The 27,867-nt window shown below is 40.6% G+C and overlaps 1 protein-coding gene across 1 annotated transcript; it reads right to left on the reverse strand.

Annotated features, from left to right (window-relative positions):
* Positions 1-1,553: 1,553 nt before the first annotated feature.
* Positions 1,554-27,824, reverse strand: LOC306962853 (ribosomal protein S6 kinase alpha-6). Its single transcript, XM_079556197.1, has 21 exons — positions 27,412-27,824; positions 24,201-24,260; positions 23,273-23,389; positions 23,119-23,200; positions 22,952-23,032; positions 20,898-20,977; positions 18,466-18,572; positions 16,607-16,862; positions 14,227-14,297; positions 13,976-14,064; positions 11,676-11,740; positions 9,428-9,530; positions 9,203-9,327; positions 7,631-7,753; positions 6,266-6,355; positions 6,033-6,191; positions 5,265-5,426; positions 5,110-5,186; positions 4,856-4,973; positions 4,633-4,773; positions 1,554-2,052 (listed from the first exon to the last, which is right to left on the reverse strand). The coding sequence occupies exons 1-21, from the start codon at positions 27,436-27,438 to the stop codon at positions 1,927-1,929; spliced, it is 2,259 nt and encodes a 752-aa protein (XP_079412323.1). The 5' UTR covers positions 27,439-27,824; the 3' UTR covers positions 1,554-1,926.
* Positions 27,825-27,867: the final 43 nt, after the last annotated feature.

Below are 27,867 nucleotides of genomic sequence, written 5' to 3' on the forward strand. Positions count from 1 at the left end.
GCATAGATGAAGAGCAATGGGGGCTCAGGGGGGGCCCACAGTTTGTCGAAGCAGCTTTGAATCAGCCAATCACAGTGAAGGAAAAACGTCAGCTGGTAAGTATCTCCCCCCCCCCCCCCCTGCCGCCTCCCCCCGGCGGGAGGAAGAGAGAATGAGAAGGCGAGGAGGGCAAGTGCATATGAAAGCTGCGGAAATAAACACTGTCCTACATCAGAGCGTCAGAACATCGTAGAAAACAGCGTCGAGCTCAGTCGTGCAGTTCAAAGTGATAAGCATAAATTATATATATTAGGTTAAAAAATGTCCAAGCTTGTTTTTTGCAATTGGAATCTAATGGAAGTGGAATCTACAGCTTTAGATTAATCTTCCTTCCTTTATGTGCCATTTTTATTTAACCAGAAAAGACCCAGTCAGGTTCAGAATCTCTATTATATTATATATTATTATAGATTTTTAGCCTTGCTCCCTTTTGCTTTGCAGCTGTTTCAATAAAGAGTAAAAAAAAAGAAAAGAAAAGGAAAATGTCCTGCGGCTCGTGTGGTTGAAGTGAAGCAATAGCGAGTGTTTTCAGTCATTAAGCTTAGCAAGAGATCGAGCGATGAGGGGGACATTTTTTGGGAGCGGTCGCCGCGATGCCATGAATGACCACTGGAGAAGATACAAAGATTACTGGAAGATGCGTAAGCGGCTTGAAACACAACACCAGGTTTTTTTTTTATGAGGATGCCCTTCGTAACATAGTAAAAAGCTCTAAAAAGTTGATTTTGCATTGTACCAACCCTTTAAAAAACAAAGCCCTGCAGTTCAAGTACAGATATAGCTTATGTTACAGTCAACTGTATTTCTTCAATGTGCTTGGTTTAGTTCTAGTTTAGATCTGGTTTAGTCCTAGTTTAGATCTGGTTATTCTAGTCCTGCATTAGACATGTTTTATCATGGTTTAGTCGTAGCTTAGACATGGTTTAGACCTAGTTTAGTCCTAGTTTGGACCTAGTTATTCTAGTCCTGGATTAGACATGTTTTATCATGGTTTAGTCCTGGTTTAGACCAAGTTTAGTCATAGTTAAGACCTGGTTTAGACATGGTTTAGACCTAGTGTATACCTAGTAATTATAGTCCTGATTAGACATGTATCATGGTTTAGTCGTAGTTTAGACCTGGTTTAGACCTAGTTTAGACATGCTTTACCATGGTTTAGTCCTAGTTTAGACATGGTTTAGACCTAGTAATTCTAGTCCGAGTTTAGACATGGTTTAGACCAAGTTTAGTCCTAGTAATTCTAGTCCTGATAAAACATGTTTAATCATGGTTTAGTCGTAGTTTAAACATGGTTTAGTCATAGCTTCGACATGGTATAGACCTAGTAATTTTAGTCCTAGTTTAGGCATGGTTTAGACCTAGTAATTCTAGTTTAGACCTGATTTATCTAGTCTCAGTCAAGACATGTTTTATCATGGTTTAGTCGTAGTTTAAACATGGTTTAGTCGTAGCTTAGACATGGTTCAGGCCTAACACTGACCTGGGTTGAACTTGGTTTAGCCCTGATTCGTGTAATATTAAATAATGTAATAAAAAAAAACTCGATGTTGTCACTTTTTGAACTGCACGACCAAAAAACGAACGACTGATTTCCTTCACACTCTCATTCACTGATGTAGGATTTGAACAAGTCTGTCTCCCCAGCAGTAACAGATATGTCATAATCAGCTGACTTCTTCACGATGCAACCTCGTCCAGTGTGTTCAATGCATATGAAGGGCGTGTCCAAAGAAAACAACAATAAATAGTTTAAAAAAATACTCAGGGAGACAGTATTAAGTGCGACTGGCCAGAGCTCGGCTGGATCTGCGAAGTGTCCCAGTTTAAATTGAGGTTGTACTTTAAGAGGTGGAGTTTTCCGGGGGGGGGGGGGAGGGGAGGGGGGAACTACATGTCTGTGGAGGTGAGCTTCTTCATGCTGCGGCGCTGGGCTAAACTGGAGGCGGCCACGGGCTCCAACACGGGCTGACTGGTCTTCTGGCTCAGAGCTGAATATGTGGCTGCCATCGCTCCCTGGAGAGAAATGCATTAAGAATATGATTTGAAGTAGCTCAAGAGAGAAAACCAAATGAAATTATATGTAAAACCTTTCCCCGTGATAACTAGGAGGGGAACGATATGCTGTTGTGCTAGGGCGGACCATTTTCAGAGTTTGGCTGGGGGTGCGACTTGTATATCAAAATATATAATATATAATTTCACGGTAATCGAGCAGCAGAAAGAAAGTTTGGGGTGAGCGAGGAACTTGTGAGCGGTCTGGCGAGAAGCGGAGGTTACTCGTACTGCAATGAAGAAAACAGAAAAAGCGAATTGCGGGTTCAAAGCTCGATGGCCACAGCTTGAGGAACGTCTTTGCAAATGAGAGCTTGAGCAATGTGTTGCCGGGAGAGGCTTGTCAACAGTGCGATTAGGCCTCCATGCCCGGGTAGTTGCCAAGGCTGGTGCGACTTATACTCCGGAGCAACTTATAGTCCGGGAAATACGGTAATCAAAATCGCAATCTGTCTTTTGGTCCATCTCCATAGTCGTCAGGTTTACAGCCAAACAGCACCTCGTTTTGGAGTTTGGACGAGACAATGGAGGATTTTTGGGTGTTAAATGATCCTAGAGGAAAGCATTTGTTTTTGTTTGAACTGAAGTTTGTATAAAATGAGAGTAGTAGATATATCGCTATCATGTCGATATCGAGATATGAACATTCAAGATATTAATATTGAAAAAGGAAGATACAAACAATATAAATACTCATCAATAAAACTGCACTCTTTTGAATTATGATGTTTTGATTTTTCTGCCCCTCCTGGAACCTCCACTTTAACGTGGTGGAGGGGTTTGAGCACCCGAATGATCCTGGGAGCTCTGTTGTCGGGGGCTTCGTGCCCCTGGTAGGGTCTCCCATGACAAACAGGTCCGAGGTGATGAGTCAGACAAAGAGCGGTTCAGTAGCCCCTTATGAGAGACCAACAGGCCCGGTTAATCGTGAGGCCGTCCTTCTGTGGGCCCACCACCTGCAGGAGGAGCCAGAGGGGCTGGTACAATGTGATATGGGCAGCTCCAACAGGTGCACCCACGACCCGGCAACGGGAAAGTGGAAGAAAATGGATGGATGATTTTTCTGAAAAATGCTTGGTTTTCACCAAACCTGTAGTTATATTGTATTGTAATCGAGATCGAGATACCTGGCATCAATCTCGAGATCTGAAATTTTGGCCATATCGTTCAGCCCTAGACTGAAGTTCATGAATCAGCTGCATTTATTCATTTTAGAATAAAATAATCAGGGCTTGACATTAACACCCACCAACTGCGGGTAGATTTTGGCAGTGGTAAATCGGTCTCCCTAACTTGCCACGACTAATATTTTTTAACTGTAGTTCTCTCTCTGCTCACATTGATATAGCATTACTCTGTAAAGACATAGAGCACATTATCTGATTGGTCTTCCGTTAGAGCCCGCCGTCAAAACCCGCCCCCGGAGCCCACTCTGCTGTAAACAGCTTCTTTCAGGAAAGTTTAAAGAAAGATGTGGAGACAAATAGAGGGAGTTAAAAAGCCAGAAGACAAGACGAAGAGGATAGAATAGTGGAGGAGGATGAGACAGAGGCAAAGAAAAAGAAAAGGTCATTCAATGAAAAAGGGAAACAAAATCGAGAATGGCTGTTCAACGATGATGCTAAGCAAGTAATGTTCTGTCCTGACTGCCGCACATACAGTGGTGAGTCACTACACAGTTTGATGCTTTGTCACTGTTGTTGTAGACGTCATCTGCTGGCTTTTTCAGGTTACGTTTTGCACTGGTTTAGACCTGATATTCTCTATGAGTTTGGACTTCTGTTGCTGATCTGTAGAGTAAATACATTATGGTGGTACTTGTCTACGAATTACAGTACAGTACAACATAACAGCAGTCCATTTTAAATCAGCAGTCTTTTATATTAGGTTTTAATTTCAGTGTCAGTCTATTTTCGTTTTGGCTAGTAACTTTTGAACACCACTAGCCACATTGACCAAACAATGTCAATGCCAAGCCCCGGTAATAATATAATCAAATCAAGAACGATCAACATAAGAAAGAAAAAGAAAAAAATTATGATATTTTATCATATCATCCAGCCTGACAAGTCAGTGCTGCCCTCTACTGTTCTGGCAGAGTTATAGTCCAAGTTTGGCCGCTCACTGTGAAAGAAGGGGAGCACTGTAGCCACATGAAGAAGTAAAACATTGACATATTATAAGTATTGGAGTCACTGCCATACCGGTTGTTCATATAATATTCATATAAAGTGCAAATATAAGTAAAATAGATAAGAGATATCTATTAATCTTATTCAACCTTATCCAGCAATAGTTTGTAGAAGAGCTTGATGAGGTTTAGTGAGGAATAAAACCATGCATCAGGTAAAATGAACCATAAACGAGCAGAAAACACATTTACTTAACAGAGAGAATATACTGTCCATGCAAGATTATAATCTGTCCATGCTAGAAAACAAAGGCAAAAGCAATGTAGAGCTGCTGCCCTCTGCTGGTGGACAAACGTAATGTCTCACACTTAAGAGGAAATGAGACAAGCACAGCATTTCCCAGCTTTACCTTGACTAGATGCGGCGCGTCGTGTCTGGTGAGCTGGAAGTGCGGTAGTGTGTCCCTGCAGGTGATCCAGGAATGCTTCAGGACCTGCTCCGCCGTGTATCGCTGATGAGGGTCCACGTGCAGCATATGGGACAGGAGGTCCTGGGACGAGACGATAATCACTTTCAAGACGGTTCGGATTTCAGAGTTGTGTGAAGTAAAAAGAAAATAAAAAAAAATGTACCTTCGAAGTGTCTGATACAGTATCCCAGTTGCCGCCGGTCAAAGAAAACTTGCCAGATCCTATCCGGAGTAAAATCTCCTCTGGTGTGTCATTTGGCCCATTTGCAAACGGCGTGTACCTGTAACCACAAAGAAGAAGTCAATGTAAACTTTCTTTCTGAAAAAAACACAACACTGCAACATAATAGAAAGAAAGAGAGGCTAAATACAGCGGTAACACCAAAGGAAAAATCTTACACTACTGGATAAACTTACCCTGCCAACATAGTATATAGTAAGACTCCCAAACTCCATATGTCACAGGCTGCATCATAACCTTGCCGCATTAGTACCTAAACAAAGCATCATTAAGCATCTAAACTCTTTATGTTTGACCTGAATATCTGTAGAAATATACATTTGCGTCGTACCTCTGGCGCCACAAAGTTGGCAGTGTAACAGGGTGTGAGGAGCAGCCCGTTGCCGCCCCGCAGCTGTTTGGCAAAACCAAAGTCACAGATTCGTATCGAGTCAGGATTTCCCGAGTCGTCCATGTAAAGGATGTTGCTTGGTTTCAAATCTCTGTGCACCACCTACGCAAACACGTGAGGAAAAAGTTCATGAGCAAAAATGTGATTACCTTTAAAGCAAGTGTATTATATAGGCAGACGCAAGTCAAATTCAATGATTTTTAATGCCCATACACTATATTTTAATGCCACAAACACAGAAAAAAAAATCACTGCAAATTCCATCCATCCATCCATCCATCCATCCATCCATCCATCCATCTTCTTCCACTTTCCGTTGCCGGGTCGTGGCCCATATCACATTGCACCAGCCCCTATGGCTCCTCCTGCAGGTGGTGGGTCCACAGAAGGACGCCTTATGGTTCTAACCGGGCCTGTTGGTCTCTCATAAGGGGCTTCTGAACCGCTCTTTGTCTGACCCGTCACCTAGGACCTGTTTGCCATGGGAGACCCTACCAGGGGCACGAAGTCCCTGACAACAGAGCTCCCAGGATCACTCAGGCGCTCAAACCCCTCCACCACGTTAAGGTGGCGGTTCCAGGAAGGGACTGCATGTTTCATTTCTTTAGATTTGTAAACATTTCATTGGACAAAAAAGTGATACATTTCAGCCAAAACTGCAACTGAATGATCTTTTTGATGAACTTATACAGTAAAGAAGTCTCTTACCCCTTGGCAGTGGAGGTAGTCGACCGTCTTGGTGATGGTGTAGAGCACAGCACTGGCCTCTCGCTCTGAGAAAAACTTCTGTCGGAGGATTCTGTCGAGCAGCTCGCCGCCTTTCATCAGCTCCGTGACCACGTACACGTACCGGCCCTCGTCGTACACCTGAGCACGCAAAACACACGTTACGCCTTCAAACACGATATCAATGTCAAAGAAAAGTACTTAATGATACCTACGTCTTTCAGCGTGATGATGTTGGGATGCTGCCCGTATCGCATCAGGATTTCAATCTCCTCCGAGGGGTCTCTTTTACTTTTGTCGATGATCTGTCGGTAACAAAAGCATCGATGTGTTTTACTGTTTAAAGTATTTTACAGTTTAAAGCAAGCAGCGTCATTCGTTGTTTAATCAGTGGTGAAAGGGGTGGGGTCTAAAACAATAGATGGATAAAACTTAAAAGCCACTTGACTGAGGAAACTGCGCTGCTCTCTGCTGGTACTCAGAAGCTACTGTAGATTTAGAAATAAGTTAAATTAATTGGCAGTTCAAATATTTAGTCTTAATTTTAGACAAAGTGATATTCTTGACGACTAAAATTGGACTAAAACTAAATTTTTTCATGAGACCAAAACTATAACTAAAATGTCCAGATATTTTATTTAGTCGACTAAAATAAGACTAAATAAATGTGAAAAGGAGAGACTAAAATCATCCAAACTCCTAATGACAGTCTGAAAGAGCCTCACATCATGTAAATTCTCTGCCAAAGGATCAGCTCTGAGCTTCGTTCATCTGGGAGAGGCTCCACTAAGCCGAGGACCTTGGTTCAAAATAATTATAATGAATATGATAAATGCAATGTTGACTAATTTGTCTTAAATTTAGTCGACTACATTTACTTGCAATTTTAGTCGACTAAAACTAGATTAAAATTGAAGATATTTCTTTGACTAAATCTCAACTAAAATTAAATAACATTTTAGTCACAAGACTAAAAATTAAAATATGTTGTCAAAATTAACACCGTTACTCACAATAATTAATTCAAGTCACATCAAGAACACTTTAATCTTCACGTAAGAAACGCATGTCAACAATTTATCCGGATATTTAAGATGCCTATCTCCAACTCAACCTTCTCACTTACAGGACTTACTCAATAGTCGAGCAATTCCCCTTCATGAAATCTCATCATGCCACAAAAAAGGTTTATCAACATCCAACGTTATTAATGCCAATGTTGTCTGGCATAAAGTAATGATACATAGAGTTATCAAAGAAGAAACAGCTTTCAGGAAACTCGACACTGCGGTGGTGTTACAAGCACCTTGCAACATGTCTTACATAAATCTCCAACCAGGTCATCATACAATTGTTCTATAAATACTGTGTAATTGTTGTAATTATGCTCCGACGGCGCCGGCCTGAGAGGAAAATGCAAATGTTGAGATCCCATTAAATCACAAGAGGTTCTGTGTTACTCAACACGGCTCTTTGTGACATTTCTATCACCCGACATCTTCACAATGACACACAAAGTGGATGCAAACAGAGCGCAGTGCTGCTGTTTATGCCGTTTTATATAAATAATGTGGCTGTACCTTCACGGCGTAGTCCATGGCAGAGACTCTGTGGACACAGCGTTTACAGATGGAGTAAGAGCCCACTCCTATGTCCTCCTGTAGCTCGTACAAGTCGGAGAACTTCGCTGAGCCTCCGTGCATCTGTGAGGAAAAACAACAAAGTGCTAAAAGTGAATAGATAGAAAGAAAAAGAAGGATTAATAAAACATTCAGTCAAACAAGGGAATATACTCCATGTCACCACACAGATAGTTAGCACCATATTGATGCTCACTGATAACCTGTACAATGCTTTCCATTATGTAATATACAATGTACAGTAAAATGTGAATAATGTCAGTCAATATGATCTTGCCTATGAATCACATTCAGTTCTTCTTTCAGTGTCATAGCAAGTACACACGTGTTACTATGTGTCTACTTGCGTATGGAAACAAAATAAATTCCAAATTGACAGGCACAAGTCACTACTGAATATGTACAGCATGAGGGTGATTAATAATGATGAATGAGGGGTAGGCACTCATAAGCTCTGCTTCAGCCGACTCCTTTTGAGCCTAATTGTGATGAAATGTTTAAATACTGTAAAAATATGAATGTGAACAGCTCAAATAAACAGCTCAATCAATCAAAGTGTGTGCCTATGTATGAAAAATGGAAAATATTAACTTGTTGATCTCTAATTACTTCAACTACAGAGTACAGAAGACGACTCAAGAACCTTCATTGAAGTGTCAAACGTTTCGTCGCTTATCCAAAAGGCTTCGTCAGCGATACTAAAGTTCAGTTGAGCCCTCAGCCCAGATAAAGACCAGGGTTTCGCGAGGCTAAGTCTCTCCCATCTATTAAGAGCTACTCTCACCTGTAAGTAAACATGTTTGTCATTTAAGAGTCTTTTGTTGTTCTAAGCCTTACGGACCCAGGTCTGGACTGCGGGGTGAACTGAACTTTAGTGCGCTGATGAAGCCTTTTGGATGAGAGGCGAAACGTTCGACACTTCAACTACAGAAGACGACTCAAGAACCTTCACTGAAGATGGACAACCCCTGTACGACTGAGAGCCTACACAGACATCTGTAATTGCTTGTACGTAAACAGGCTCTGGCTGTGCATGTGCCTGGATAAGACAGTGTTTTGTGCCTGGTTAAGTCAGTACTTTATAATGTAATATGAAATTGCATGAATTCGAGATGCTGATAGTACCACTGTTTGAGTCATGCATATTTTCAGTGCTATGGATCCTTTTGAGGACTTTTTCTGTTGAAAAGATAAACTATAAATGTTTTGTGTTAACTTACATTATTTTGAAATGCATGAGAGTAAATCACTTTTAAGTATGGGAGAGGCACTTTGCAAGCTTTTTTGCTTCTTGCTTTTAGTTAAAATAGTTGAGCAATGTTATTGAGATGGATCTGCCAAGGAAGAAATACATTTTCAAAGAAACCCTGTAAGAGTAACATTCAATTAAGAGTAAATATCTGTGGTTTATTCATGCCTGCCTTTATGTGGCATTACACATATCACCCTCTCATGTCATAATGACCGTCTGAATGGCACAGTGCAGGGAGTGGTGGTGAAAGGAGTCGTCACCTGGACTATGGGCAGGATGCTGATCAGCGGAGAGCTCTTGTTCTCGTCCATCGGCGCCGGAGCCACAAAACTGAAGCCTTTGAAGAGCTGGTGAGCGTTAGCGCTGGGAGGTATACCTGGGGAGTCTGCAATACAGTAGCAATGATCATAAAAGTTAATTATTTTGACATTAAACACACAAACAAACTGCAGTGTAGGTGTCATGGTGGATTTAGTGCGTTTCACCTTTAGGCGTTTTTGCAGTGAACTCTGGGTCGAAGCAGAACGTGTCGTCTGGTTTTCCTGCCGCAGGTTTAAAAGGAGGTTGGAGCTCTCTTCTGTATAATTTCTACACAAAAAAACACAGCAACATGTTATCAAACTCTTTGGCTCATTTCAGCTGTAGGAATTCATTTGGCCTTAAAAAAAAAGGACTGGTTGTCAAACCTTTTACAAAAAGTACCACCGTGGAAACTTTTCACTGTCCAAGTGCCACTAGGATAAGTTCAAGACAAAATCCAATGTAAATATGGAAAAGTACTTAAAGAAATTAATTAAAGCTTTTTGTATGTAACTAAAATAACATAATTGTGGAACCTGCAGCAAAATCTGTGTATTAAAGGAGGAAAACCAGCTCTAATGTGTACAGACAGAGTGACGTTTGAATTGTTTGTGTTTTTGCTAAAAAACAAAACAAAAAAAACTTCGAGGCAAGAAATTAGGTCGGGAGAGCAGCTCTCCTGCGTGTGCATAAGCAGCTGAGATCAGGGGCTCTGTGTCATGGCGAGATGTTGCCTTCAATAGGCCAGACTCCTACAGCTGTTTAAACCTCAAACACCCTGGTTCTGGTGAAATAGCCGATACGCGAGTCCCTGTCCTCTGTCAGCGGCTCTAAATCGCACGGGAGAACGAAACGAAAGTGAAAGTGTGCCGACAGGCGAAGCTCATGGACCCGCGGGCCGCGGTGTCTTTCTTCGCTTCATTCTGGCTTTTTCCAAGATAAATAAGACGAGGAGCTCCGCGTAACGTGAACAGATTCATCACTACACCGCAGAAGACAATGTCCGGAGGAACAGGGACGATGATGGATCTAGCGCTTTACTTGGATTATATGGATGTATGGACAACTCATGTACAGCAGCAGATGTGAGTGAGGCAGGGGGCTGGAGTCTGAGATTAAAGGCAAAGATGAGATTAATGTGCCTTTTTACACGTAAATGCACCGTTTACGTTGCTTCTTTGCAGGGGCGTAGCACCAAATTCTGGGCCCTGGGTACAAACTATCTTGGTGGACCCCCCACACATTTTTAAAGGGGTGTCAGGGCCCTGAGATATTATCAATCATTATTGTTTGTGCAAAATTCTGTGTAGCAACCATTGTATTTTAGCCCGGTTGTGTTCAGTTCTTATAGCATCAATTATGAGGAAACTTAGAAAGTACAATACAGAACGCTTTTTGCAGCACTTTTGAGGGCCCCTACCCTGCTCTGGGCCCTGGGTACTCGGTACTCTTTACCCCCCCAGTCCGACGCCTATGCTTCTATGTATATTATAGTAATTACAGCATAAGCTCCCAAAGTTTAATGTCTTATGAGCAGTTTGGGTTATAATTCTAGGAATTTGGGTCAGAAGTTGTTGTTCTGTCAGCGCCACGCCCCCTTGTAGTCGACAAATCGTTGGTCAGAGCATGTTTTTGGTCGACCAAGAAAATCTTGGTCATTGACAGCCCAAAAAACTACAACTAAAAATGTGGTCCTGTTGTGGCTTAAGGTGCAAGAACAAGAGGAACGACATTTGAGACGATAAAACACAACAGCTACAATGGAAATAGATAGGAATCTAGCTTCCCGCCTCCAGCTAAGCCCAGAATGTTTATAAACAATTAAAGGGTCTATACTTATTTTAAATTATATGTAAGAAAATTAAATTAGGATGAGACTACATACTAAGTAGGGCTGCAAAACGAATTTGAGTCACAATGCGCAACTTGTATTTAGGTATTAAAATATGTTCATGGGTTTCATCTGTTTTCCGCTTAGTTTAGAACTCTATAAAAACATGTCATGACACCGTTTTGTCAATTGTATTAACTCTTTAACACAAGGAATACTTAGAAGAATCACAATTGGATACTTTCCCGAAGCTGTGCAGCCCCTATATTAATAAGTCTATTGTGCAGGACATATGCGAGAGAGAAGCCGGGTCTTTTCCCAGATTAACCCTCTCCCGCCCTTTAACAGCACGGCCAAAGCCAACAGCCTCCCACTGGCTCTTAAACACTGGCACACAGAGAACTGGCCCTCCGCCCAGACGCACACGCAGAAATCTGGCATGGCTTTTAACAGCGATGCCCACAGACCGACGCAGCCAAACCGTTTGTTAGGTGTGAATCCCGATCAGAAGTTGGAAGAGTTACACGTTGCTGCCGCCACGCTGTGCCCAGTGAAAAGTGCGAGGGGGGGGGGAGATAATTGTATGTTTATTTGGTGCTTACGTTCCAGTCGATGGTGGAGAAGAAGGCGTGCCGTTTGATCTCCTCCACGCCATCTGGACCGGCCCCTGAGCGAAAGCAAAGGCCGAGTTAACCTGGTGAGCAAGTGCTTTGTTGTTTTTATAAAAGGGATCAACACATTCACACGTTCCAGTCGCCTCTCGGTGCGTTTTTTCGAGTGGGATGCCAAAGATGTGAACTCATATCGAGCAACAACAAGCTGCCGAGAGACATGCAACAGGTCGGTAACATAAAAAGCTGCTACACAATGGAGAGAAAAAAAAGGTCTAACATATTCTCACTTTCATTTTATTAACGCTCAAGAACACGCAAAGTATTTGACATGGTACAACACTAAGAAACCATTATGTGCAGTTTTTTGTACTTCTGTAAAGAATGATCTTGAGTATGAAATGTGGTCTACAAATACATTTCCTGTCTTAAAATTAAAGCCTCTGTTGAACATTAACTAGATGGTACATGGCTGTAGATAAACTTATGGGGCACAAAGTTTTCTGTGTGGGCTGTACAGTATATTATCATATTACGGAAACCCCGAGTAGATGCTGGTACCGGATATCGGAGTGATTCTGCAACACATTCGGCAGGGGTAGGCAAGTTTTCTTGGTAGAGGGCCGATTTTCTTTATTGTAAACAGACCGAGGGCCGAAGCCGCTGATTATTAGCCCAAAGTAAAGCACAACACTGGAAAAATGACCATCTTAAATGGGATAAATGACTTAAAATTGCTTGAATTAAAGTTATTCTATGTTGAATTTGAGTTGATTTGAACTAATCCAAGATACAAACGCTAACGCCAATGGAACAAGAATAAAACCCACTTCAAATCAGACAAATAATTGATTGATCACGTGAAATGACACAAAATTATCTGAATTAAGAGAATAGCTACAACAAAAGGTTTTATTTCATCTAAGACCAGACCAAATCTACTCAAACCTTAGATTTAATCTGTTAATTCAATAAATGAGTATTCTTTTTCCAGTGCACTTCTTTCAAATGCCAGTGTTGTACATAATATATGACCTGTGTATTGACAGTATTTCTACCTTTTTTTCTCCCATTTAACTCTAATAGTGTTAAAAATACTCTCTGATTTGTGTAATAATGTTTCTCAAAATCCTCTTGAGGACCAGAGGTGCTGTGCTAGAGCTGGATTTGGCCCCCGGGCCTGATGTTGCCTACACCTGACATACGGTTTTGGGAATTGTTTAGAATTATTTCATAGGGAACCTGTACAACCCGTAAAAACAGCAACTTTCAATTTTTTCCACAACCTTTCACTTTTTCTTTGATTGCTGCGATAAAAACCACAACTAGAAACAGTATGGTAATGCCTGGAAATTTTTGGGTCTTCTAAAATTAGGGCCCAACAAATGAAAGCGTTTGAGGTCCGATACTGATATAAATGGGTTGGTATGGCCGATATATAGGCCGATATTTTAAGTTATTTCATTTGATAATGCCATTTTTTTAAATCTCTCAAATATCGTATGGTTAAATCATAGAAAGAAATGATTTATAAAATATATAAAACAGAGGTAATCCGATGTGGGTTTTTCTAAGGCCGATGACGATTATTGAAGATTTTGATGGGTCGATGCAGAAATTCACCCCTGATTATTTAAAAAAAAAAAGTTATCTCTAATTCACTGTATGAAGCTTCTAAACGTGTCAGTGTTTAACTGTGACAGCAGGGGGCGCTGTATGAGGAGCATAGGGCTGATTTATTCAGGACATTCATGCTAGGTTCTTCAGAGGGAGTTTGTTTGAAAGACAAATATCAAATAAACAAATAATCAAAAGCAAAAATCAGTAGATTCTAAAACAAAAAAGTGGTAAGTCTCTATGTCTTATGGTTCCAAAATTATCACAAAAGCCTGCAACATAAAACAGATTTTCCCTGCGATGGTGCTCTGCTCCCCTGAGACAAAGGAAGTTGTGTGCAGGCTCATTTTAAAGCTCGGTAGGGGAAAAACAAGAAGTTTCTATCACTTTCGGTTTGGGAGATACTGGCCTTTTTCTCACCCGAGATTAAAAATACCAAAATATCAACCCGATATATCGACGAGCCGATATATTGAGCAGGCATAACCTAAAATAATGATAAAAGATAATATTGGCACTGTTGAAGGTCTCTATGTTTGTACTTTAGTTTATGAAATGTTTATGCTATCTATAATGAGTTGACTATATTAATGTAACCTAATCATCACTCCTTTGTGTGTAACAATTTTCAAACAAACAATATAAAAAAAAAAACACTAAACACAAGCACTTACCTAATCTATTTGCTGGGTTACGTTTGAACAACATTCTCAGCAAACTCTGGGCGTCTAAACTGAGGAACTGGGGCATTCCAAGCTTAGCCCTGAACAAGAGAGAAGAGACAGCGCTGGTTAATGCCCACCTCCCTCCTCCTCCTCCTCCTCCACCACCACCTCCTCTTCCTCCTCCTCCTCCTCCTCCTCCTCCTCCTGTTGCTGCTGTTCTACTGGTGTGATATTAATGTATTCAGCGTAAAATGACTCACTTGAGAATCATGTTCATCGTCTCGTTGCGGTCTTTCCCTTGGAACGGTAATGTCCCCGTTAACATCTCAAACTGCCAAAAAGACAAAGAAAAAGGTAAGGACAAAATGTTTTACCAAGGAAACACAGTGTTGTACAAGCACGCCTCAATTCGGATTCATTTCATGTTTTATTGATATGATAAAAATACACGGTTTGCCTACATGCACAACACTTAATTTGAAGGGTTAAGACTAATATAAAAAATGACTTCTTCACGCCCTTTTGTCAGGCATTATTAGTAATGGCTTTGCCTGCATTAGTTATCACTATATCAAAAAGTGTTTGTGTTACTGGCTACATGAATAATTAATCGCTTCAGTTGTGGCTTATTCGTTAGTTTGAAATAAACGCACAGGCCGATCGATATGCATGGAGTATATCTCGTATAACAAGCAGCAGTCAGTGTGAAAACGTGTGGGAGAGTTACAGACGCAGAGGCGCTTCTAGTTCTGAATGGGCTCGAAGCAAGATGACGTCTGAGGTCCCCTTTTGTCAAACTACAATAGCGACATTCCTTTAGACCCAAAAGCAGAACAAAAGGTCGCACGCTCTAATTTCTCCTTGGATTGCCTTTAGCTTTGATTACAGCACACATTCACTGTGGAATTGTCTCAATAAGCTCCAGCAATGTCAAAAGATCCAGTGTTACATTAAGATACATTAAAGGGATATTTCAGGATTTTGGACACAGAGACTCATTTCCTAGTTATCCAGAGTGTTGTTGATTTCTAGAGAGATTTTTTTTTAAATTCATGCAGTCCTTATATTTGAAGAGTTTAGTGGTGCTAGGCTAGTGCTAGGCTAGTGCATGTCTATGGTAACTAGTAGCCTGCATTAAAAACCTCTTCAAAATCATGGGGTCGTCCTCCAAACGTTGCCATATCTGATTTGTAGAAAGCTCCTTTGTGAATTCCATGTGTAGTAATGTCGGCAGCAGGTAAACAAACAAACTACTGTATCCGGTAACCTATCAGATCACTCCGCCGCTGCATAGCTTACAACTAGGAAGCTGATGCTGCTCAAATATAAGTTCTTATAAATGCAAAATGGTTATATTTCAAAAATTATTCAGTCAACACAGACGATTTGCCTCAGGTGTACTGTGCCTGGGTCAGACTTTTTAATTCAGGCTACTAGTTACCATAGACATGCACTAGCCTAGCACTAGCCTAGCACCACTAAACTCTTCAAATATAAGGACTGCATGAATTCAAAAAATAAAATCAACAACACACTTGATAACTAGGAAACGAGGCCCTATGTCAAAAATCCTGAAACATCCCTTTAAGATCTGGACTCTGGCGCACAATCCATGTGTGAAAATGAACCACTCTCACACAATGTGGGCCTATTGAATCCTAGCATTGTCATCTTTGAATATTCCTGTGCCATCAAGGGAGAAAAAATCAATTGATGTAATAACCTGGTCATTCAGGTTGTTTAGCTGAGCTCATTCTTTGGGAACATAGTGTTGTGGAGCCTAGACCTGACCAACCGCAGCAACACCAGGTCATAACAGTTAGTAAAATAGTGACTTTGTTTTCGTCAGGCAGTGTATATATTTATTAATGTTTTTGTCCTGCCTGTAATGGTCAGTATCCATCAAGATACTAAAGGTGGTCAGGTGAAAACAAGCCTACACCATTCACCAACTATCCACTACGCCATTGATTTGACCATCCAGGGTTACACGACCTCATCAGTGAACAAGACTGTTTGAAAATGAGTCTTCATGTATTTCTGAGCCCGCTGCAGCCGTTTCTGTTCATCAGCTTCAATTAACAATTTAGGGGAGGCCCGGATAGAAGGTTTATGCACAACTGCAGCCTCTGGAGGGTCCTACAGTCTCCAGAGGCACCAGCAGCTCCAAATACCTGTATGCTGCTTTGTAGCATCTGTTCTCTTAATCTGATGTGTTTGTCTGGCAGAAAACGTCCATATTGTGCCTTTATCTGCACAAACCCGAGTGTGTCTGAATCATCCACAAATCTCTTATCAGTATGATGATTACGCTTAATATTTCATGAAATATCGAAGGTTTTCATACCAAGACCAAGGCATTCAACTATTTCACGCTTTTCATCAACAGAGAGACCCTTTTTCTTTCCCATATTGCTTGAAAATGATGATGTGCTTAATAAAGTGGAACACCCTTTTTCAGTAGGTTTTCACAAAACTGGGCTTAACCTGACAACTAATCATCCCAGGTCTCTGAGATTAATGTCAGTGATTCAAATAGCACAGTACAATTCAACTCCATTCAACTCCACAGTAACCAATAGCAACAGTTTTCTATTGATTTCCAGAACAATGTCAAAAATCAATGGGTGTGTCGTATACCATGAGTACTCCCAGCGACCACCAGTCTGCGCTCTGTGTGTGTCCTCTCCTGTTGACCACCTCAGGGGCCATATACTCCACAGTACCACAGAAAGAATAGGCCTTCTTATCAGCATCTACGGACTCTTTACTCAAACCAAAGTCTGCGGACAAGAAGAACCAACAGCTACAACATCTACTCACAGTGTAATAATAAATGCGACATAATCTGAACAAACCTGTTAATTTTATGTGTCCAGCTTCATCAAGTAAGATGCTGAAACACAAGACATAATCGAGTTAAGAATTGTACGGCTTTTAAGTGTTATATGAAGAACAATTTAGAACACAGAGAAAGAAAACAAAGGATGAAAAGACTGGAGTTGTCATGACGCTAACCTTGATTTCGATACTAAGGAAAACATCAGTTTGTGACAAAAGTGTGTTTCAGTTTGAGGATACGCTGTCATGGAAGTCCTTATAATGTCCACACAGTGAACACGTCTCTGCTTTACACTGACCATAATCTATAATCAAAAAGGTACAGGTTCTTTAATAATGTCACTTTTAACCCCCACCTTAACCGAGCACATTTTCTCCAGTTCGGCTTTACCCAAATGTTAAAGCTTCTTGAGAAAAAAGTAAAAAAAAGCCGTGAAAATGAGACTGAAGCTACGAAAATGCAACAAAAAGCAACCAAAAAGTTAGAAAAACATGACAGAAAAGCAACAAAAAAGTGACGAAAAAGCAACAAAAAAGCAGCCAAAAAAGCATTCAAAAAGCAACAAAAAAGGCGACAAAAAAGGAGGCAAAGAAGTGATGAAAAAGCAACAGATAAGCATCAAAAATGTAACCAAAAAGTTGGAAAAACATGACAGAAAAGAAACAAAAAGTGACGAAAAAGCAACAAAAAAGGCAACAAAGAGTTACAAAAAGATGACAGAAAAGAAACAAAGCAGTGATGAAAAAGCAATAAAAAAACGCCACCAAAAGTAACAAAAATGTGACAAAAAAGGCGACAAAGAAGTGATGAAAAAGCAACAGATAAGCATAAAAAATGTAACCAAAAACACAGCAAATATGTGACAAAAAATCTAATTTTTATAGGTCTTAGCTTTCAAATGAGCCCTTACACTAGCCTATAGGCTGTCAAATAGCTTTCAGATTTGGGTAAAGCCGAACTGCAGAAAAAGGAAAGCCTTGTTGCCTTTGCCAATGAGGACCCTGTGATGTATTGTTTATTTATAATTTACTTTTACATTTACAGACGGGACTAAATGAGATTTCCGTGGATCAAAATGACTCTGAAATTGGATTATAATGCTTGTTAACGCATGCAGCCATTTCCAAATGACTAAATGAAACTAGCTCTGGCATTTAATTATCTTTAATTCACTTATTTCATGTTTTAAATGGTGTAAATGTAATAGAACAGTAATGAATTTTCAAACAGAGGCATTTTCAATACCGGCAATAACCCGTTCTTCAAGGCACTGTTACTGAGGCACTCTAATATTGCGACATAGAGGGTATGCACGTGATGTCATGGCAACAGGAGCACACTGATTGTCAACATTGAGTTAGGAAATTTGTTTTTCGTTTCCTTTCTCATGCGTTACCTTCTCACCCTATAAACACATCCTCGTCCAGTCCCTGTTTACAAATATTTTTCTAGAACCGTTTTCATGTATAACAGAACATGTGCTCCTGGTTTGTAAGATTGAGTAAAATAAACACAGTATATTTTATCTTGCATCTTAAATCAGGATATTCGAGATCCCCACAGTTGCATGGTCGTGGAGGTCGTCCGTACGGCGCCCACTGATGGGGAAACCTAAAGCAGATGTTTTTGCAGGAAGCTGAACGGAAATGTCTCATACTTCTCTGGCTTGAGATCTCTGTAAACTATGCCCAGGGTGTGCAGATGGTCGAGGGCCAGGGCCAGCTCTGCAAGGTAGAATTTCACATCTTCTTCTGTAAACATGACCTGACAAAAAACTAGACAAAATTACCCTCCGAGCGACCAAAGACAAAGAGATACAGCAATAACAGACGGGATACAGTAATTATATCAATCACTTAAAGGCTAAACAAAGGATTAACACTGTCACCACTTTTCAAAACACGGTTCACAACGCAACAAGATGTTGACTTGACATTTGCCGGCAGCGATGGCTTTGGTTTTCAGACGTGCCTTCAACACTAGGTCTGTCTTGCTGAACAATATCGCTTTGTTTGAGCTCCCGAGAGCATTTATAAAAGGGGACTGATCTGGGCCTGTGTCTGACAAGCCACTGATGATCTAAGGAGGGGAAAAGGGAATCAAGCACGGCACGAGACGTGAATAGAAAAAGTACGAGGAGGAGCGAGGCAGAAGAGGAGTTTCTTCAAAAGTAAAAAATTGAGAAACTGTCAGTTTTCAGCCGTTTTATTGGTAGCTGGATCTTTAAATCAGACTTGTACGTTTACGGTGATCTTCCCTTTTATTGCACCAAGTATTGTCGCAAATACAAAAGGTACTTGGATTTCCAATTACAACCATGTGTGGCTTTTGCTTTGTAATAAAGTTAAAGTGCATATGACAAGTTTCAATGCTGTTGAAAATATGACTTATTTAGAAGGAAAACATCAGCTGCGTAATTATCATTTTATTTCAGTGAAGCAGCAATTTTCAAGATGAAATGTTGGGCATTTTTAAGCTGCTGACAGGAAGTGACATAGTAGTTTCACTCATTTCCCATACATTTGTTAAGCTCTACTTCCGGGTCTGCGAGAAACTACAGAAAACTCTTTAATCAATATTTCTGAAACTCAACGGAGAGTTCCTGAACATACTTATTTATCATCCCCATTAGCCAAAAACTGCTATAAAAGTAATATTTACCAAAATCGCTACATCTGGGTGAGCAGAGAAAAAATGCTAACGGCACGGCAGCTACGCTAACCACAGAAGTAGTGACTTTAGTAAATATTACTTTTTAAGCGTGAGGCATTTTTGGCTAATTAGTCTGAGAAATAAGTAGACGACTTCCGCTTCCAGGTCCTAGCATACCGGCTAATTTGTGAGAAAAAAACCTTAAAAACTCTTTAATACAACAATCAATATTTTTGAAACTTAACAAGGACTCACTGAATCTACTTATTTCTCAGACTCATTAGCCAAAAATTCCGCACCTACTGCTAAAAAAGTAATATTTACTAAAGTCAGTACTTCCAGGGTTAGCGTAGCTGCTGCGCTGTTAGCATTTATCTCAGCTAAACCGGAAGTACCGATTTTGGTAAATATTGCTTTTATAGCAGTAAGTACAGCATTTTTGGCTACTGGGCCTGATAAAGGACAACAGGGCAACAGTTTAAAATTGTTTACCATTTAGTGCGCTAGCCTAGCACTACTGAACTCTTCAAATATAAGGACTGCATGAATTAAAAAATACATACAAAAAATCAACAACACTAGGAAATGAGGCCATATGTCAAAAATCCTGGAACATCCCTTTAAGACCTGGACTCTGTGGCGCACAATCCATGTGTGAAAATGATGTCTCATGCTCCTGAACAACTCTTTTACAAAAGAAATTAATCCTAGCATTGCTATCTTGGAATATGCCCGTGCCATCAGGGAAGAAAACATTTATTGATGGAATAACCTGGTCATTCACGACGTTCAGCTTTTTGTTTTTTGTCAGGCAGTCTATCTATTTAGTACAATCAATGCTGAACACTTTTTTTTATGGGAGAAAGTTTTTTTTCCTGTCTATAATGGTCAGTATCCAACAACATGGTCCACTTAACATGGTTGGCACGGCAACAGTTTAAAATTTTTTACCTTCTTCTACGTCATTTCCTGTCGGTGTCTAATAAGGAAGTGAAACTATAAACATCACAAAAATGGCCAAACTAAAGAAAGCTGGGTGAAAACTTCAGCAACTTAAATATAACAGTGTTCACTATGTTTCAGCAAAAATTGTGTGTAATGTGTCATATGCACTTTAAACATGGATATCCAAGCAGAATCATTTTCATTTCAAGAGAGATTTCACTTAACCGGTTTCTGGACACATTAACTCATGTATTTAGTTAACCTCTGCACGAGATTTTAATAAGAGAAAGCGGAGGAACTGAAGTGAGTAATGTCTTGGCAGTATTTTGTTCAAATTAAACCGTGTATTCGTCTTACACCTGTTTTATTAGCGGCTGTCGGAGGAACAGGTCCAGAGAGGGCCCATGTTGAAAACGGCGCGGCATATGCAAAGCTGACACTTGGGGGTTTCTACAACATAATGACACAACAGGAAACAGAAGGTCCTCTTACCTCTTTGGATAAGCGCGTGAATACATCCCCTCCCCTGAGAAAGTCCAGTATTAGATACAGTTTCCCTTCTGTCTGAAAGGCTGCGGAGGGAGGAAAAAAAAAAAAGAGAAAACACACACACAAGACGAATCAGAGCTGAGAACTAACATTATTATGATTGAGCGGAGGCAGTTTTATGGCGAGATTAAAAGCAGGCACATGTAGGTCAATACTGTTTACAGGCTAAACAAATTACAGCTGTCAAACACGCCGGCCGTTTTTTACATAATTGCTCGGAGCGCTTTTGGGGAAATCCTGTTTCAGCACAAAATGTTTTAAACGCCACATCAATAGCCCCCTTTGTGCCGCTTTCCGTGGCGTTGAAAGGACTTTCTCTGATTAATATTTGGAATGGCACCTGGCATTAAAGTCCAGTGCTGCAGAGGATTTTGCATCGCGGCTAAACAGCACAAGGTTACATGCAAATCAAAAAGATGCCAGGGTTTCATTTCATCAAGTGAAGTGTAGTGTTTGTCTTAATACTCGACCAAAGCACTCAGTAAAAGGCAAACCACTTCTAAACCTTTCAGGCCCGCATTCAGATATTGAGGAGGTAAAAAGCTTTTGGTGAATATTTCAAATAAAGCACATTCAGCACCTCAAAATGACAAAACCTACTCAACTTGAGGAGTGCTATTACTTTTAAATTCAGAAAGACTTCGAGCAGATAAGGTTTTAGAAGCTGGATAATAGGTTGCGTTCCCGTGACATCACCACATTCTAAAGAGCCTATAGATCAGGGGTCACCAGGGGTCACCAGGGGCCTAAAGTATAAAACACTTCCTTTTCTTGAATCTTATTCTTAATATGACAGTTATTTCTGTTCTTGTGACTCAGTACGAGTTTAAAATAAAGCTATTTTGATATAATATGGGGTCAATATCCTATAAGAGAACAGTGTATGTTTAAGTCTTTAGGATTTGTTTTTAACTGGTCGCTCTCGAACAACTTAATGCTCTTGAAGCAGCCCTCAGCTGAAAAAAGGTTGGTGAACCCTTCTGCTATAGATCAACACTGAGGTGGAGGGCAGTTGAAAATTCTGTGGTGGTTAAGGATGGGACGAGAATGAAATTTGGGGTCATGATTATGCTGGTCGAAATAATTGCGATTAACGACATTATCACAATATTTGCCTATGGTTTAAAAAAAAAAATCACTGAAACTGCAGAAATGATGGGGATTGGGCAATTATTAAATATTCCTAATATTGTGTGTTGTAAATGTCCTACTGAGTGAGACATAAAGTCAGTATTTAAAGGCACACTGTGTAACATTTTGGACTACACTGTTGTCATCAATACAAAACATGCAACTAATGAGCAGCTCGACGCATCTTTAGTCTCCATGGAGACGTACCCACTGGTGATCGATTAATTGCCGCATTTTTTATTGCGATCATCGATATTATTGTTTATCGTTCCATCCCTAATGGTGGTAACTACGGTAACGGTCGTAATCCAACATTCCACATTGGTATAAGAGAAACTTGTATATTGTGTCATCTTTGGACACAGTGTCACAGTTGTAAAAGGGGTTTGGCAGAATAAGTCCTGACTTCAGGCATCATTTAGCTCTTAAATTCTTAATGTACACGTTTTTCTTATTGTATAATGTATAAGATCTTTGGAAAACATGTGACCCAAGATATAAATGTTCATAATGAGTGAAGAAAATAAACAACTACTACTATTACATTTCTAGTATTAGTTTATTGCCTATTATATTGTAATTCCTAGGGCCAATTCACACAAAACCAAAACTGTCAGCACATCTGCACTACACTGTAAGTATGTCCTTATTTTGTTTTTTTCTAGTAACACAATGTTACTTTTAAATGATTGTTACAGGGAGACTTATACATCAGCGAACATGTCGTGTCTCTGAGTTATTTCTTTTTGATGAGAATGTGTAAAATGCTCGAGTGCTTCAGACAGTGCAGGAATGTTAACCAGGTAGCCTTCGAAGCAAAGCCGCAGAGAATGTAAAATGAAAACTATTGCTTGCTGCTTTCTTACCATAGTGCAACTTCACTATGAAGGGATGATTGACCTCCACTAAAATGTCTCTTTCCATTTTAGTGCGAACTCGATCCCTGACTGTGGAGATAAAGAATAAAAGAATGTCAAACAAAATGCAACATAGACAGTGAGTAAACGTCTGAGCCAAAACAAAGCTGCGTTACCTTTCAGCGATGCCTTTTTTAAAACTTTCATTGCATATAATTGACCAGCATCAGGACCTATAAGCTTCCTGACAAGAAAGACCTGCCAGAGAAAAACTGACATTAATATAAGCTTTTTAAGTAACATTATGATTTGATTTATGTGTTCTCTTACTTTGCCAAACGAGCCCTGGCCCAGGACTTTGAGGAGCTCAAATTGAGATGGATCAGCTTTTTCACAGCCCTCTTTCACATGATGGGTGATAGGAATCTCCTTGTAATCACCTTCATCCTACACAAACCATAAAAGATCAAACAAACACTTTCAAAAGTGATAAAGAACATGTCGGGATAAAGACACACTTTAAAAGCTCCATCATATTAGGCTAAAAACTGACTTTTCAGAGCCTTTACTCGTGTTATAAAGTGGTTCACTAATGAAAAACACATTCATTCATAAATGTTTGTGGAATCTGCATCTTTATCCCCTCTACCTCTCAATAGCTCAAAACCCTTAATCCCGCCACTGATGTTATAAAGTGATGCTCCACTGGGTTTTTAAAGTCCCGACATCTTCACTGGACTTTCTGATTAGTTCAAATTGCCCCTGTTCAATCATGTCTTGCCAGGAGCTGGCAGTAAGGCTGCACAGCATGAGGGGAAAAAAGTGATTGGGAACGTCATGAATAAAGCAATGACAGATCGTGAAATCTTACAAAAACTTTTACTCAAATTTAAAACAAATTGTTTCACTTTGGGTCTTGAAAAATAAATAACCACACACACACAATCCCATCAGGACAAAAACAAGGCTAAAATGAGACAAAATTAGGAAAATCAAACTTTAGCCCAATTGTTTTTGTCGTTAGCAAAACATTTTAATCATAATTTGGCAACATATTTGCCGCTCTAGTTGGCAGCTTGATTTTAAGCTTTATTTCAAGCCCTCCTCTGTGCCAGCTGAACACATGTCTGTTGTTTTGTATGCTCAGAAATGTGAGGATCTTGCTTCAACCTGTTTTCCATATATTTGTTTAAACTAACAAGACCTGAAAGGCTCCAATATAGCAGTCTGTGAAGTCAAAAGAGTTATCTTTACTTACACAGTGCGTGTACGACTCTCCCTCCTCCATGGGCTCATCCATGATCTGATGTCCATTGACCTGCATTCAGAGCGATAATTCAGTCAAAAGAGTCAAATCCCAGCATGTAAGCATTTTTCAGCAAAGCATGAGGCTCCAATAAGAGTGAGCTGGACTTTCAGCTGTCATACGCCCACATGTATGATAGCAGCAGATCAACAGATGAATTCGATGAGTCACCAGCGAAAACCAACGCGCCTTCACTTTTTGATACTACGCTCTATTTGTTGTCAAACAGTATGGAGTCCATACTTTAAGCCACGTCCAGCTGTCCAGCGTTCATCCGTGCCTATAAAGCCCCTCACTATTAGCATTCTAGCTTAATCCCCGGCCAGAGCAAAAACAACATGTCTGACTGGCTGTGGGATGTTTGCAAGAGCTGCAGTCAGCATTCAATCTCATGAGAAATAAGTGGAACCTGGTTTCTTCAGCGTTTCTGTGTAATATTGGTCTCAAAAGGCATTTACGGCAAAATTACCACATGCTTCTTAACGCTACATTTAGTCTGACACCTATATTAACATCAGACATCAGGAAATGCTCACACAAAAAACTGTAGAGATGCTATAGCTTAAAACTTGCTGAATCTGCATAACTCTATAGGAGTATAGTAAAAGCTACTCTATCTAAAGAGTTTGCGCTTCACGTTTTAATCAGTTTTTGTTTTGATGAAGAGCAACACATCAAACTTAACCTGATGATATTTAGCCACACATTTCTCATGGGACACGACACGTTGCCGTTATCAGGTTAATCCAAAACATAGAGACACTTTCTGTCAAATTCTGCCACATCCTCCACGTAAACAACATAAGCAGCTACACGGACGCCATAACTTTAACATGCTCGATCCCTTTTACAGAAGCTGCTTAATGCACTCAGTCCGGTGTGTTTTTGTGTGTTGAATTTCATCGAGCTTGTGAAGAGGGGGGATGAGTCATAGTGCCACACAGGCCCACACCGCGCACCATACTCTCACGTACATCCACAGAACAGAGCCCAGCCGACCATGCCGCTGAAAGAATCTACGAGACTGGATTTCACAAGACGTCACAACATTTGGAGTGTAAAGTTGGGGGCAAGCAAGATGTCTATTAGGGATGGTTAACACTGTCCCACTGGCCTGAGAATCCAGATCTGGAGCTACTGTACGTGCCTTGAGGAGCCAATTGTGCATGTTTTAGGGTGTTGCTATTATTTATGGTTGATAGGTGACATTTATACGGTGGTTGGACTACTGCAATAAAGCTAAACAAAAATATCTTGATTTGGACAAAAATGAAAGTTCAATATTTGAGGATTTTCCTTATGGATATTTGTTTTTTTATTATGAGTAAACAATTATGGTATTTCTATGGGAAAATGCACAAGCTTTTTTTAATGACAAGGTCCATTATCCCATTAAGGTAAATGGTCTCAACTTATCAACTTGTATAGCGCTTTTCAACCTAGACAATAGACGCTCAAAACCACTCACCCATTCACACACCAATGTATGCAGACACTTGAGAAAAGGTGGGTCAAGTGTCTTGCCCGAGGACACAACAACAGTGTGCACTTGTAGGAGCCGGGATTTGAACCCCCCATCCAACCACACAATCCGCAGTTTTAGGAAGTACAAACAAATACTGTTTATGGACGACATTAGCCAAAGCAATATTCAAAGAAAAATAGAGAATAGAGCCATGGAGGTGTCGGGGTGACAGAATATTGACGCGTCTTCTGAAACCCAGCGGTGAAACAGACCAATACCAACGCAAAAGATACAGACAGACAAGTTGAAATAATAACTCACACAAGCTCATTTCACACATCTCCCCTCCCACCTTTACTATGCATCATCACTGTTTGTAGCAGAGAGCAGCCTACACTCGCAGCACCAAACCGAAAGAGCCAGTCTTTTTCAGCCTTATCAGAAGATGTCTGTCACACTTGTCTTATAGTTTATCCATTCTGTCCTGCGGTTTCTTGATAAGGTCGCTCAAGGCTAACTGCTGTTTAAGAAGTTAAGCTTGATGTTTACTTGGCTGCATCTGTTACCTTGGCAAGTCTGCACTGCCTGCTAAGAAAGCATCTAAGACCTTAAGCTTGCTAAAAGTTTGAACAGAGAAAGAAGAATCTATACAGCCACTATATGAACTAACAACACACAGGACTGTAAATGCTAAAGCCAAGACAAGGCATTCATCACAGTGCAAAGTTTACAAGGGCTATTTACACTAAAGGGCTTCGGGTTTTGTCCTCTTTAGGCCGTCAACAGCCACAGTAGTCAGCAGTCGGAATTGGGGTTAGGAGAAAGAATGCCAGAGATGAAAAACAAATGCGAGTTTGAATAAGCTAAACATTACATCACATCCTGGGGCCCAGGTTAAAAGCAAACTAGCTCATTCACTCTGTTGCAGGGAGAAAGTCGGATGCAGTGATTTAGTATTTGGCTGGAGGCAATCAAACTATTTACACTGGATATCATAACACATGTATAAACAAACATTACATGTACAGTATAAGGGACAGGTTTCCGAAGCCGATTATAACTCAATTTACTGAAATAACCTGTTATTCGGTGGGAACAAAGCTAAAGGGTTCTTTTTTAATCCCAATCTTATGACAGAATTACTATATTTGCAGAGTTGTCCACGCGTAAACCACAGTTTTTGGTGCTAGATTGTGGAATAAACACAGATCTGGTCCTTGTAAATGAATCGGATTTTGATTTGGACTGAAATTGTAGCACAATTATTTGGTAGAAACTTATTTCTCAAGTTAAAAGTCAATGAGCTGTCAGTGCTAGCAAGCTAACTCTATGCTAATGCTACATGGGCTAAGCTAACCATGGAGTAACTCCTTTTAGAAGTGTAAATACAATCGAGAGTTAAAATGAGGGACTCTGACATTAGACAAAGAGTCGGGTGTGCCTCGGGACTAAACCGGCGCCACGAAACTTGTGATGGACCACTTAAGTCATAAAACTTCTAAGTGCAACAAAAATAAACATCCAACCAGCTGTTAGCATGAGCTAGCTTGTTAGCATGCATCACGGTGCGCTGCAGATCGTGACGCGGATTTAAGCCGTAGCCAGCCGCCGTGGCCAGGGCTAACTTAACGGGACAGTACCAGCCAAAAATAGCCCCTGGGTAAATTAACATGCAAGTCACGCATACTGTCAACTCACCTCACTGCTAACGCTGTTTACCTCCATCTTGTCCCAGGTTTGTACTTAAAAATCTAAGGCATCATAAGTCCACCTAAACCCACGCTCCACGTTGCATGCCTTCTCTTGTTGCCCCGTTCAGAAATCCGGCTCCTCTGCTTTGATGATCACAGGCAGGCTGCACGGACGGGAGGCTGGGATGGACGTGGGGGTCGGAGGGGTAATATCTGGTGCCGCTGATGACTGGACCATAGACGCTCACCGACAGCTCCGCAGCAGCCCTGCCATGGATGCGAATATGGCGGCTACCGTGGTACCTGACCGTCAGTGAATGAGAGTTTATTGACGTGTTTATGACGCAATTCAGTTAAGGATTTCCCCCAGTCCAAACCAGAGCGGCCGCTGAGCAGAAAACGCGAGAGGAGGGGGCTGGCTGGCTGCGCGGTGACTGGGTGACACATGAAGGCATCACAGGCA

This window comes from Gobius niger (genome assembly GCF_951799975.1).
Source record: "Gobius niger genome assembly, chromosome: 5".
Taxonomy (NCBI): Eukaryota; Metazoa; Chordata; class Actinopteri; order Gobiiformes; family Gobiidae; genus Gobius; species Gobius niger.